The sequence below is a fragment of the Theropithecus gelada genome, chromosome 2 (assembly GCF_003255815.1).
Source record: "Theropithecus gelada isolate Dixy chromosome 2, Tgel_1.0, whole genome shotgun sequence".
NCBI lineage: Eukaryota > Metazoa > Chordata > Mammalia > Primates > Cercopithecidae > Theropithecus > Theropithecus gelada.
Genome location: NC_037669.1, coordinates 18,908,980 through 18,922,286, shown reverse-complemented (window position 1 = coordinate 18,922,286; position 13,307 = coordinate 18,908,980). Strand labels below are relative to the sequence as shown.

The 13,307-nt window shown below is 35.5% G+C and overlaps 1 protein-coding gene across 2 annotated transcripts in view; it reads left to right on the top strand.

Annotated features, from left to right (window-relative positions):
- DCBLD2 (discoidin, CUB and LCCL domain containing 2) overlaps positions 1–13,307 on the top strand; it is a 91,443-nt gene that overhangs the window by 32,542 nt on the left and 45,594 nt on the right. For both annotated transcript variants that reach the window (XM_025376221.1, XM_025376222.1), the window contains exon 3: positions 11,284–11,421. In XM_025376221.1, the coding sequence (XP_025232006.1) occupies positions 11,284–11,421 (138 nt within the window). The remainder of the gene's footprint in view (positions 1–11,283; positions 11,422–13,307) is intronic.

The window sequence follows — 13,307 nt, the reverse complement described above, 5'->3', positions numbered from 1 at the left end:
CAAAGTAAATTTTCCACAAAATAGCACCCTGTTATTATTATTTTTGCATTGCTCTACTATATCAACTTTGGAAACAAAAGACATTATCCTATTTATAGCACTCCGTTTTTAGTAGCGGTATTTCCACTTACAAAATATAATCTCAATCATTGAAAATGTCAAATCCTAGAAAACAGCGTTCCTACACATGATGTTAATATTGTTCTTGAAAAGTCGTTGGTCAAAGATTCGTTTGATGAATTCGGTTTTTCTGAAATAGGCGATTCTGATGATTCAGACAATTCTGATGTTAGTTCTGTTTAGAAATAACTCGAAAAACAGTTTTTATATTTTATTTTCACATTGACTATCACTCAGATTTGCTTCAACCTCAAAGAGCGTGTTTATGTAAAATTAAATGAGCGCCAGCAGCAAGCCGCACCTTTGTTTTGAAAACAGGAAAAGGGTCAAATGTAAGACCTGAAACCATAACAATTTTAGAAGAAACCCTAGGAAAAGTTCTGGATATTGGCATAGGCAGAGAATTTATGAGTAAGAGACAGAGCAAATGCAACAAAAATAAATAAAGGGGACTCTATTAAACTAAAAAGCTTTGTACAGCAAAAGAGATAATCAGCATTGTAAACAGAGAGTAAATAGAGAACCTACAGAATGGGAGAAAATATTTGTAAACTATACATCTGACAAAGAACGAATGTCCATAATCTACAAGGAACTCAAATCAGCAAGAAAATAAATAATTCCATTAAAAAGTAGAAAAAACAACATGAACAGACGTTTCTCAAAAGAAGATACACAAAAGACTAACAAACATATGAAAAATGCTCAATATCACTAGTCATCACAGAAATGCAAATTAAAACTGCAACAAGATACCAATTTGCCCTAGTCAGATGGCCATTAAGAAGTCAAAAAACTTCTTTTTTTGTTGTGTGCAGACAGAGAACACTTATACACTGTTGGTGAGAATGTAAATTAGTTCAACCTCTATGGAAAACACTATGGAAATTTATCAAAGAACTAAAAGTTAGACCTACCATTCAGTTTAGCAGTCTCACTACTGATACCTGCCCAAAGGAAGATATGTCATTATATGAAAAAGATACCTGCACTAGTATGTTTGTCACAGTAGAATTCACAATGGAGAAGATACAGAATCAACCTAAGAGTCCATCAAACCAATGAGTGGATAAAGAAAATGTTATATATATATATATATATATATATATGTGTCTGTGTGTGTGTGTGTGTGATGCACACACACACACACAGTGGAATACTCAGCCTTTAAAAAGGATATATATATGATGTACACATACACACACAGTGGAATACTACTTAGCCTTTAAAAAGAATATATATATATGATGTACACATACACAGTGGAATACTACTCAGCCTTGAAAAAGAATATATATATATATATATATATGATGTACACACACAGTGGAATACTACTCAGCCTTGAAAAAGAATATATATATATATGATGTACACACACACACACAGTGGAATACTACTCAGCCTTGAAAAAGAATATGTATATATATGATGCACACATACACACACAGTGGAATACTACTCAGCCTTTAAAAAGAATATATATATATGATGCACACATACACACATAGTGGAATACTACTCAGCCTTTAAAAAGAATATATATATATATTTATGTGATGTACACATACACACACAGTGGAATACTACTCAGCCTTTAAAAAGAATGAAATAATGTCTTTGCAGCACCTTGGATAGACCTGAGGGTCATTATCCTAAGTAAAGTAACCCAGGAACAGAAAACCAAGTACTACATGTTCTCACTTCTAAGGGGGGACTAACCTTCTGGATAAATGACAGCATACAGAATGCTGTAATGGACATTGGAGACTCAGAAAGGGGGAAGGTGGTAAGGGATTAAAAAATCACCTATTGGGTACAATGTACACTATTTGGGTGATGGGTACACTAAAAGCCCAGATTTCATCACTATAAAATTTATCTGTGTAACCAAAACTACTTGTACCCCTAAAGCTATTGAAAAATTTTAAAAATAATATAAATAAATTTCAACATGAGATTTGATGGGGACAAACCACGTCCAAATCATAGCACTTTCAGAATATACATTCATAACACACAGCATGTATCATATCTTCTTATTCTTCAACCCCATCTCTAACTGTTCTAGATCTATAATTAAATATAATAAATGATCACTGTCAGTCTTTTTCCTCAAGTCCAACCACTAGTCTATTGTTGGGATGAAGTTCATCTTTAAATAGCTTGATTCCTTAAGAAGGGCTTATGGTGCAGATTTCGCATGTTGAAAACTGCTTACTTTGTAAATTTTTTATGGCCTTTAGGCTTGAAGGGGCTGCTTGATAATATCTAAATCTTGGATTCAAATGTTACTTCTTCGAGTTAAAAAAAAAAAGTGCTTTTCCATGATTCCCTTACTTCATATTGTTTTTTGAGAAGTCTGATGGCAATTGAACTCTCTTGCCATTATAAGGCATTTGGTTTTTGTACAGTGACCATGAGGATTTTTTTCTTTACCTTTAAAGTCTATTAGTTTTCTAAGGATATGTTTTGAAGTTGATCATTACAGGTTAGTTTTCACTGGTATCCAGTGGACTCTTTCAGTATGTAAATTCAAGTCTTCCTTTATTTCTAGAAAATTTTCTTGGATTATAGTTTTAATACTTCCTATTTAATGATTTTTAAATGACATGAAAATTGTATGTATTTATGATGTACATTATGTTTTGATATGTGTATACATTGTAGAATGGATCAATCAGACTAATAAATGCATTACCTCATGTACTTAACGTTTTTGTGGTGAGAACACTTAAAAATCTCTTAGCAATTTTTAAGTAAATACACTGTTATACAGTGGTTCTTTTTAACTTATCACTCCTGTATAACTGAGATTTTTGTGTCCCTTGACCAACATCTCTCCAACTCATCCTTCCAACTCCCGCTTCAATCCGTTCTACTCTCTGCTTCTGTGAGTTTGTCTTTTTTAGATTCTACATGTGAGTGAGATCATGTAGCATTTGTCTTTCTATGCCTTGCTTATTTCACTTAACATCATGTCCTCCAGTTTCATCCATGTTGTTGCAAATGGCAGGGTTTCTTTTGTTTTTTTAGTATAGGCTGAATAGTACTCTGCTGTGTTCATATACCACATTTCCTGTATCCATTTGTCTACTGATGGATATTTAGATTGATTCCATATCTTAGCTGTTGTGAATAATGCAGCCATGAACATGGGAGTGTAGATGTCTTTTCAACATGTTGATTTCATTTTCTTTGGATATGTATACCCAGTAGTAGAATTACTGGACCATTTGGTAGTTCTATTTTTAATTATTTTGAGGAACTTTCATCCTGGTTTTCATGAACAGCTATACTAATTTAGATTCCCACCAATAGTGTAGAAGGGTACCATTTTCTCCACATTCTTGTCAACACTTATCTTTTGTCTTTTTGATAATAGCCATTCTAGCAAGTGTGAGGTGATATCTCATTGTGGTTTTATTTTCATTTCCTTGGTGTTTAATGGTGCAGAACATTTTTTCATATATCTGTTGGCTATTTGTATAATAGGGGAAGGGATTGTTTTCATAAACTTTTTCTGAAAAGTACCTACTTAGGTCTTTTTTCATTTTTAAAGTTATTTGTTTTCTTGCTTTTGAGTTGTTTGACCTCCTCATATGCTTTTGGTATTAACCCCTTACCAGATACATAGTTTGCAGGTATTTTCTCTTTCTCTGTCTCTTCACTCTGTTGATTGTTTTCTTTGCTATGCAAAAGCATTTTAGTTTGAGGTAATCCTATATGCCTATTTTTTAATATTAATATTTGTTCCATTGCTTTGTGTATTTATTTTTAATACTTATACATCAGTTGAAACTTTTTTGCCATTGTATCCCCTTTCATTTCAGCCACATTCTCACCTTTTTACTTTTTAAATATTCTTTTTAGTCTGTTTTTTTTTTCTTCTTTTCAACATTCCTTATTTTTCATTAGAATCTGTAATTCCTTGTGCACTTTATAATGTGGTCTTAATTCTTCATTTTTGGTATACTTTTGTCTTTTCTTGTATTTCCTGAGGTCAACCAACTCTCATTTCTTTCTGCTTTTTTGTCCATTTCTGCCCCTAGTTTCTGAATTTATGCTTCAAGATATTTTATCATATCCCAAATGTTTGAGGACCTTTAATTAAGTTTGGAGTGCTGTGCTGTAATTTCCTTCTGTCGCTGTTTTTATAGGGGGAGAGGGTTTTCATAAACTAAATTTTAGGGACTCACATTTTTTGTTTTCTTTTTATACTGTGTATTTTTAAGTAGATTAACATTGTACCTCTGTATTTCTGTGGATAGGGCTGGCAGTTTGCAGTGGTTTATAAGCTTTGTAGCTCATAATAGGCCTCTCCGTTAATGTATTTTTTTTTCTTCTGAGAGAGACCGTAGTTCGGGAGAGATTGCCTATATATTTGTTGTTTTGTTTTGTTCTTTCAGTATCCTAAATGTTTCCTCTGAGATTTTGAGGCAGATTATTGAGGAATTGACAACTGTCCATTTCTCAACAACATTTAACTGGAGGGAACTTACTCTCCTGTGAGATCCTGGCCCCATCCAAGAATTCCAATTTGTGAGCCTTTTAAGTGGATATTAAAAGATTTTGACATCTCCTAAGTAGTGAAGAGTATATTTTTTCAGAAAAGCTTTAAAGAAATTTCTTGACACTCTATGATTGTCTCATCTGTGATGCTTGGCACCACATCTGGTTTTGCTGAAGTCTTCACATTATTATGACTCATTGCTTTTTGTATTAGCATACTTGGCATGAGAAACTGCCAGCTATACTGAAAGAATCTGTCAACTTAGAGCTAGGACCTTGAATCACTACCTTTTCAAGATGTTTTATTAAGAAATAGAATGTGAAGCTCTCTTCTTTACAGAAGTTGGCTTGTTTTCCAAAAGATAACTCTTAAAGTCTTTACTAAAGTAGAAGTTTCATAAGAGAGAAGGAAAGCCCACTTGGAAAATTTCGATGGAGAATTTTGATATTACCTTATTTTTAGCACATCTGAATGCTATAAATTTTTCTGTCAAGAGTGTTTGGTTACCATTGTAGATAGTGGTAAAAACCTATGTGCTCTTTTGTCTGAGCTACAGTTCTGAAAGGATTTTAGAGGAGGCAGCTATGCTTATAATCAAAGAAATGCAAAGTTTTAAAATTAAGTACATTTTTTTCTGGCTTTTGGATTCATAAAAAAATTAAAATTTTAATGTTATGTTGGTGTGAGTGTAGTAAAACTGACCCTTTTTTATGTTGAAGATGTACGTAAGTACACATTTCTATATGTAGAAGAGGAATCGCTGGGTCGCTGGGTTGCATATTTTCAGCTATAGCAGTTATTGCCAAATGTTTTTGTGGCTGTACTATTTTACACCCTCTACCAGTGTATAAGAGTTCCAGTTACCATTCTCTACTTTTCTCCACGTTAACTGTTCTGGTGTGTGTGTACTGATGGCATGTTATACATAGTTTGCTTTGTATTTCCTTGAGAGCTGATGATGTTGTGCTCTTTTCATACATTTATTATCCATTTGAATATCTTCATTTATAAAGAATCTGTTTACGTTTTCATGCATATTCTCTGTTGGGAGATCCTTTTCTTACTCATTTGTTGGAGTTCTGTATATATTCTGGTAATGGGTTCTTTTTAGGTGTAGTACACATATCTTCTCCATTGCTATGGACTGCCATTTTGCTCCATTATTGGTATCTTGTGATAAATAGACATTAATTTTATGTAGTTTGCGCTTAGTAATTATTTTATGGTTAGTACTTTTTGTGTTCTGTTTAAGGAAGTTTTGCCCATTTCTAGGTCATGAAGCGGTTCTCAAAGTTTTCCACTTAAAGCCTTATTGGATTTGTTTCTACATATATTATCGTCAATCCGTCCAGAATTGATTTTTAGTTGTGTTGTGTGAGGTAGGAGTCAAAGTATCAAGGTACATTTTCCCATGCAGCATTTATTCACTTTAAAATGTGCAGATATCAGATCTGCTGCTTAAGATGAAAAACACCAAAGTAGCTACTTTTCTAAAATCAAGATGTACAATAACTATGATATGTTGTAGAGAAGTATAATTTAAAATACTTTTCTAAAACCACTATATTTTAGAAGGAGAGGCAAATTCATTTTTAAGTAATATTGCTAAATCCCTTTTAAACCTAGTAAATATCTGTTATGTCCCATTTTAAATATATACCCAATAGTCTAATTGTTTAAAAAGAAACTAGAGCTATACCTTCCTATCATTATCTTCTGCAGGCAAGTCTTTGCTGAAGCAGCTAAAACTAAGGCTAAATCCAGCCAAAAAGAACAGCTTATTCACAGTATAAGAGAAATGATTATGGGAAGACATTTTAGACATTCAAAAAGAGGACACTCAACAACTCCAAGTCAGGGAGTTAATTTGTACATCTCCACCTCACTCTGGCCCACCAAGCATAAGACAATGGTCCTCAAAGCCAGACTTTTTAAAGAAACTTTACTGACGGGAGTTATTTAATGATAGCATCTATGGTAAACATTGTCCAGGCACTATAATGGCCTCTTCTGTACCTTAGAGGATTCAACTGTACATTTGATTTGTCCCACTACACTAAGCTTTCTGAGAGCATTACTGCCTCTCATTCCGTCACCGAATCCCCAGTCTACCTGGCTTAGTGCCTGGATATTCAGGGTTTCAATAAATGAGTTCCTTTGAGAATTCCAAATTTTGTTTTTTGAGACTGGAGATGCTCCTATACTAGTAAAAAACAAACAAACAAACAAAAAAAACCTGTTTGTAAAGAAGTTTGTAAATTAGAATCTATGCTCTTTAAGCAAGCTTCATTTCCCCCTACTGAAAGTGGACAGAGCTGATGTGCTTTTGTTCTAGCAAGTAACTCTCTGCCCTCTGGTCCATCTTTCTGAGTTGCAGATTCCTAAGGAAAGCATTGTTCCATGGCACACCTGAGCAAGTTGAATGAGCTTCCATTTAATTGAGAACATAAATAATATTTCTGCAGAAGATTTTATAGTAACAGTATTAACTATACTTCTGGTTTATCAGAGTCAGATGCACTATCTCACCTGTCTTTTGAATACAGAATGTTTCCATTTAACATCTTCTAGAGCTTAATTTATTGCTGTTCATCTACTGTGGTTAATGTGGACATCAGAAGAGGCATGGTGACCATGAGGTCTCTACACTCTATACTAAAGTGGCTACAAACTCACTGCCAACAGGGTCTAGACAGATGAAATAAAGAAGTGAAATGGCCTAGGCATATGAAGAATAACAGCATAGCTATGATGATAAATGATAGCTGAGCTTCAGGACTGGGGGCATTGTGGAGTGGTAGGGCTGTGGCAAACTGGAGTGTGACTTTCTTTTTCAAAGGGGATAGCTGCTACTTAAGGACAATCACTTAGAAAACTGGCCTAGATTTCCCTTTTTCCTTGTGATTTTTCAAGAGAAGTTGGAAATTCAGAATGTATGTAAAGTTTCCAGATTTTGAAAACTTTAACACCTAATTTAAACATTTTTGAAGGAGAGTATAGCCCAGAACTGTACAGACCAAGAGGCCTGTGGGCTGATTCGGGTCCTGAGCCATCAATTCTAACTTCTCCTCCATACCTCTATCAGATTCAATTATCCAAAAGCATGATATTCTTGGACTGTACACTAAATTCCTGGTTGTGTTCCGTTTTATTTTGCTTCATAACAAATTATCACAAGCTTAGCAGCTTAAACGAGCACAGTTTTATCATCCCAGTTTCCATGGATCTGAAGTCTGGGCATTGCATGGCATGACTGAATTCTCTGCTCAGGTTCCTACCAGGCTGAAGTTAAGGTGTTAGCTGGGAATGTGTTTCTCACCTGGGGCTCACAGTTCTCTTCCAAGTGTACTAGTTGTTGGTAGAATTCAGTTCATTGCAGTTGTAAAACTGAGGTCCCCATTTTCCTGGTTACTGTTGGCCAGGGACTGCTCTAAGTTTCTAGAGGCCACTTACAATGACCCTGATAGGCAAATTGCTACATAGATGTTTGCTTTCTTCCAGGACACCTGGCATGTGTCTCTCTTATTTCCAATTCTGCAACCTGAGAAAACAATGTGCTTTTAATGGGCCTACCTGATTAGTTCAGGCTTACCCAGAAAAATCTTCCTTTTGCCATATATGTAACATAAAAGAAGTTAAAAATAAAACTGACAGGGAATCCTGGTAAGAAATACCCTAGAAGGCCGGGTGCAGTGACTCACGCCTGTAATCCCATCACTTTGGGAGGCTGAGGTAGGTGGATCACCACAGGTCAGAAGTTCAAGACCAGCCTGGCCAATATGGTGAGACCATGTCTCTAATAAAAATACAAAAATTAGCCAGGTGTGGTGGTGTGCATCTGTAATCCCAGCTACTTGGGAGGCTGAAACAGGAGAATTACTTGAACCCGGGAGGCAGAGGTTGCAGTGAGCCAAGATCATGCCACTGTACTCCAGCCTGGGTGACAGAGCAAGACTCTGTTTGAAAGAGAGAGAGAGAAAGAAAGAGAGAAGGAGAGAAGTACGAAAGGAAGGAAAGGAATATCCTAGAAGCTTTAAAAGATCACATACTACAGGAAATTTTACAAGTAAACACAGGTTGGAAAAGTTAATCAAGAAAACAACAAGTTACCAGTTTCTTTATCTCCAATATTGCTGGGGAGAGGGGAATAAATTGGTGCAGCCTTTTTGTTGAATTAGATTCCATTTGTCAGTTTTGGCTTTTGTTGCCATTGCTTTTGGTGTTTAGTCATGAAGTCTTTGCCCATGCCTATGTTCTGAATGGTATTGCCTAGGTTTTCTTCTAGGGTTTTTATGGTGTTATACATTAAGTCTTTGATTCATCTTGAGTTAATTTTTGTATAAGGTGTAAGGAACGGGCCCAGTTTCAGTTTTCTGCATATGGCTAGCTAGCCAGTTTTCCCAACAGCATTTATTAAATAGGGAACCCTTTCCCCATTGCTTTTGTCAGGTTTGTCAAGGATCAAATGGTTGTAGATATGTGGTGTTATTTCTGAGGCCTCTGTTCTGTTCCAGTGGTCCACATACCCGTTTTGGTACCAGTACCATGCTGTTTTGATTACTGTAGCCTTGTGGTATAGTTTGAAGTCAGGTAGCGTCATGCCTCCAGCTTTGTTCTTTTTGCTTAGGATTGTCTTGGCTATGTGGACTCTTTTTTGGTTCCATATGAAATTCAAAGTAGTTTTTTCTAATTCTGTGAAGAAAGTCAGTGGTAGCTTGATGTGGATAGCATTGAATCTATATATTTGGGCATTATGGCCATTTTCACAATATTGATTCTTTCTATCCATGAGCATGGAATATTTTTCCATTTGTTTATATCCTCTCTTATTTCCTTGAGCAGAGGTTTGTCCTTGAAGAGGTCCTTCATGTCCCTTTAAGTTGTATTCCTAGGTATTTTATTCTCTCTGCAGCAATTGTGAATGGGAGTTCACTCATGATTTGGCTCTCTGTCTGTTATTGGTGTATAGGAATGCTTGTGGTTTTTTCACATTGATTTTGTATCCTGAGACTTTGCTGAAGTTGTCTATCAGCTTAAGGAAATTTGGGGCTGAGATAGTGGGACTTTCTAAATATACAGTCATGTCGTCTGCAAACAGAGACAATTTTACTTCCTCTCTTCTTATTTGAATACCCTTTATTTCTTTCTCTTGCCTGATTGCCATGGCCAGAACTTCCAATACTATGTTAATAGGAGTGGTGAGAGAGGGCATCCTTGTCTTGTGCCAGTTTTCAAAGGGAATGCGTCCAGTTTTTGCCCATTCAGTATGATATTGGCTGTGGGTTTGTCATATATAGCTCTTACTGTTTTGAGGTATGCTGATTTTGAACTTTTTACAGCAATTTTATTCCTAAGTTTTTTGACTTTTGTGATGCTATTATGGATGGAGTTTTAAAAATTTCATTTCAGATTGCTCTAGCATATATGGAAATGCAGTTGATATTTGTATATGGATCCTGTGACTTAGCTAAGTTTCTTTACTAGTTCTAGTGAGGTTTTGTTTTGTTTTCTTTGTCAATTCCTTAGAATTCTCTACTCATAAGATCAAGTATCATCCTTGAAAATGATTCTTGGAAGTCCACATGACTCTTATTCAAGTGATGTTGCCATAGTTTAAAACATTTTTGAAAGTCCTTATTCAGAATTTCTTACACAAGTTACCAAGCACATAAGAAAATCAGTTTTTATTATTTATTAGTGTATGTCTTGCTTTAATGTCTCTCCTTCTTCTTCCTTTTTATCTTAGTATCTTAGATCTGTACTGAGGATATGTTATTTTTTATAGCCTGTCCAACCTGTGGCCTGCAGGCCACATGTGGCCCAGGACAGCTTTGAATGTGGCCCAACAGAAATTCGTAAACTTTCTTAAAACATTATGAGATTTTTTTGTGATTTATTTTTTATGTTTGTTTATTGGTTGATTGATTGATTGATCGTGCCCAGCAGCTGTCGTTAGTATTAATGTATTTTATTTGTAGTCCAAGACAATTCTTTTTCCAGTGTGGCCCAGGGAAGCCAAAAGATTGGACACCCTTGTGATAGACATTAAAGGATGGAAGTTAGGCACACAGTTCTATATATGCATCTGACATTTAAGGAAAAAGCTATGGATGGACGGTTAAGCTTGTGCGTTGTCAGATCATAGTTAAAGCCATGGGATGAAATGTGATCACCTAAAGAGATTAACTAGAAATCCAACCCTCAGAAGTAAAATTGAGTAGGTCCAAAAAAAGGCTTGAGGTGTGACCTGAGGTCAGAATCTAAGGGGGTTTGAGGGAAGCATGTTAAGAGTACTACTAATTAACCATCAGTTCATTTGTGAATCACCTGCCTGGATGAAATATTTTGTTAATTTTTTTTAGTCCCTTATTATTGTTTTTAAAGAGTATATATGTCTTTCACAGGAAATTAATCTCTGTAAGTTCAGTGATGCATGTACTGCTTTTCCTTTTGAATCATTTGAATAGACATTACTTGTCATTTTTTTCCTCCAGAGTAATATGATTTATAATCATTAAACATTTTAGTCCTTGTTTTATACTAATTTAATAGCCAGCTTGGTATATTATTCTGATTCTGTTATCTACATTGCAATTATTATTGACTTAAAGAGAGTCACAGCAAATAATCTGCTTTTCTTTCATTCCTAGGCAAATACTGTGGTCTGGGGTTGCAAATGAACCATTCAATTGAATCAAAAGGCAATGAAATCACATTGCTGTTCATGAGTGGAATCCATGTTTCTGGACGCGGATTTTTGGCCTCATACTCTGTTATAGATAAACAAGGTAATTTTCACCTTATGCAGTGGCTCCTACAGTTTGTAATTTCTAATAACAAAAATAAAATGCTTTTTTTCAGTAGCTGTTTTCTGAAATTGGAATAGAGCAGAAAGACTGAACAGTTAATAGCATATATATAAATTTGACAAATAAGGTGAGATCAGTTTCAAAGTTCCAAAAATAAAAGTACATGAATGTTACTTCCCTTTCCTTAGTAGAGGAAATACTGCTGAAATACTGATTTTTTTTATTTTTATAAGGTTGGAACACAAACTGTATAACTTTTTTTTTTTTTTTTTTTTTTTGAGACAGAGTTTCTCTCTTATCGCCCAGGCTGGAGTGCAGTGGTGCGATCTCAGCTTAGCGCAACTTCCGCCTCCCGGGTTCAAGTGATTCTCCTGTCCCAGCCTCCCGAGTAGCTGGGATTATAGGCATGCGCCACCATGCCTGGCTAATTTTGTATTTTTAGTAGAGGTGGGGTTTCTCCATGTTGGCTAGGCTGGTCTCGAACTCCTGACCTCAGGTGATCTGCTTGACTCGGCCTCCCAAAGTGCTGGAATTACAGGTGTGAGCTACTGCACCCAGCCTATAATAACATTTTTAAAATTTATAAATTATTGAAATGTTTTATATCAATTTAAAACGTTATTATTCACAGTTTACTGCTTCATAGTGCTGTGTTAAAGACCATACTACCATTATTTTCAAAGAATAAGATCTCACATCCCCAGGAGTACCTGAGGAGTGCTGAGACAGCATGAAATAAACATGGTGTATTTCTAAATTGCTAATGTTTAGGAGGAAAATGTGGTGTAAAGGGGGAAAATGAAAAACAAGGTTATTCAGGTGCTGGTGAGGTTGTGGGGAAAAAGGAACAGTATACAGTGTTCGTGGGAGTGTCAGTCAGTTCAGCCATTGTGGAAGACAATGTGGTAATTCCTCAAAGACCTAAAGACAGAAATACCATTCAACCCAGCAATCCCATGACTGGATATATACCCAAAGGAATATCAATTATTCTGTCATAAAGACACATGCACGTGTATGTTCATTGCACCACTATTTAATAGCAGAGACTTAGAATCACCTTAAATGCCCATCAGTGATAGACTGGATAAAGAAAGTTCTGTACATACACATCATGGAATACTATTCAGCTATGAAAAAGAACGAGATGTTCTTTACAGGGACATGGATGGAGCTGGAAGCCCTTGTCTTTAGCAGACTAATTAATGCAGGAACAGAAAACCAAATACTGCAGGTGCATGTTCTGACTTATAAGTGGGAGCTAAATTATGAAAACACATGAGGGGAACAACACATACTGGGGATTTTTGGAGGGTGGGAGGTGGGAGAGGATCAGGAAAAATAAATAATGGATACCAGGCTTAATACCTGGATGATAAAATAATCTGTAAAACAAGGCCCCATGACCCAAGCTTACTTGTGTAACAAACCCGCACATGTACCCCAAACTTAAAAAGTTTAAAAACAAAAGATTATTAAATAGAATAGAATCCAAAATTTACCTGAATCTCTAAAATAAAATGCAAGACCTGCATGAAATCTCTCATATGTTTTAGCTGCTGTGGGATGTGTTCATTTCCCCCTGCTATGTGGGGGTACCATGATGAGAAAGTTTAAGAAGTGTTGCTAGTATAAGAATATATCAAAACAATCATTTAAATTTTTAAAAGTTGATATTTTGATATTCAGCATTGAATTAAGTTACCATTTAAAAGTTTAAATTGGCTTTTACTTCATATTGTATGAAATGAGGACATTATCAAGAACCTCCTAATTGTGAGAGTGCTGGGCACTGGGAATTATAGGGGAAAGCAAGCGATTCCTACTCAGCTATGGTGGGTTTTAGATAAACACGATATGTCTTA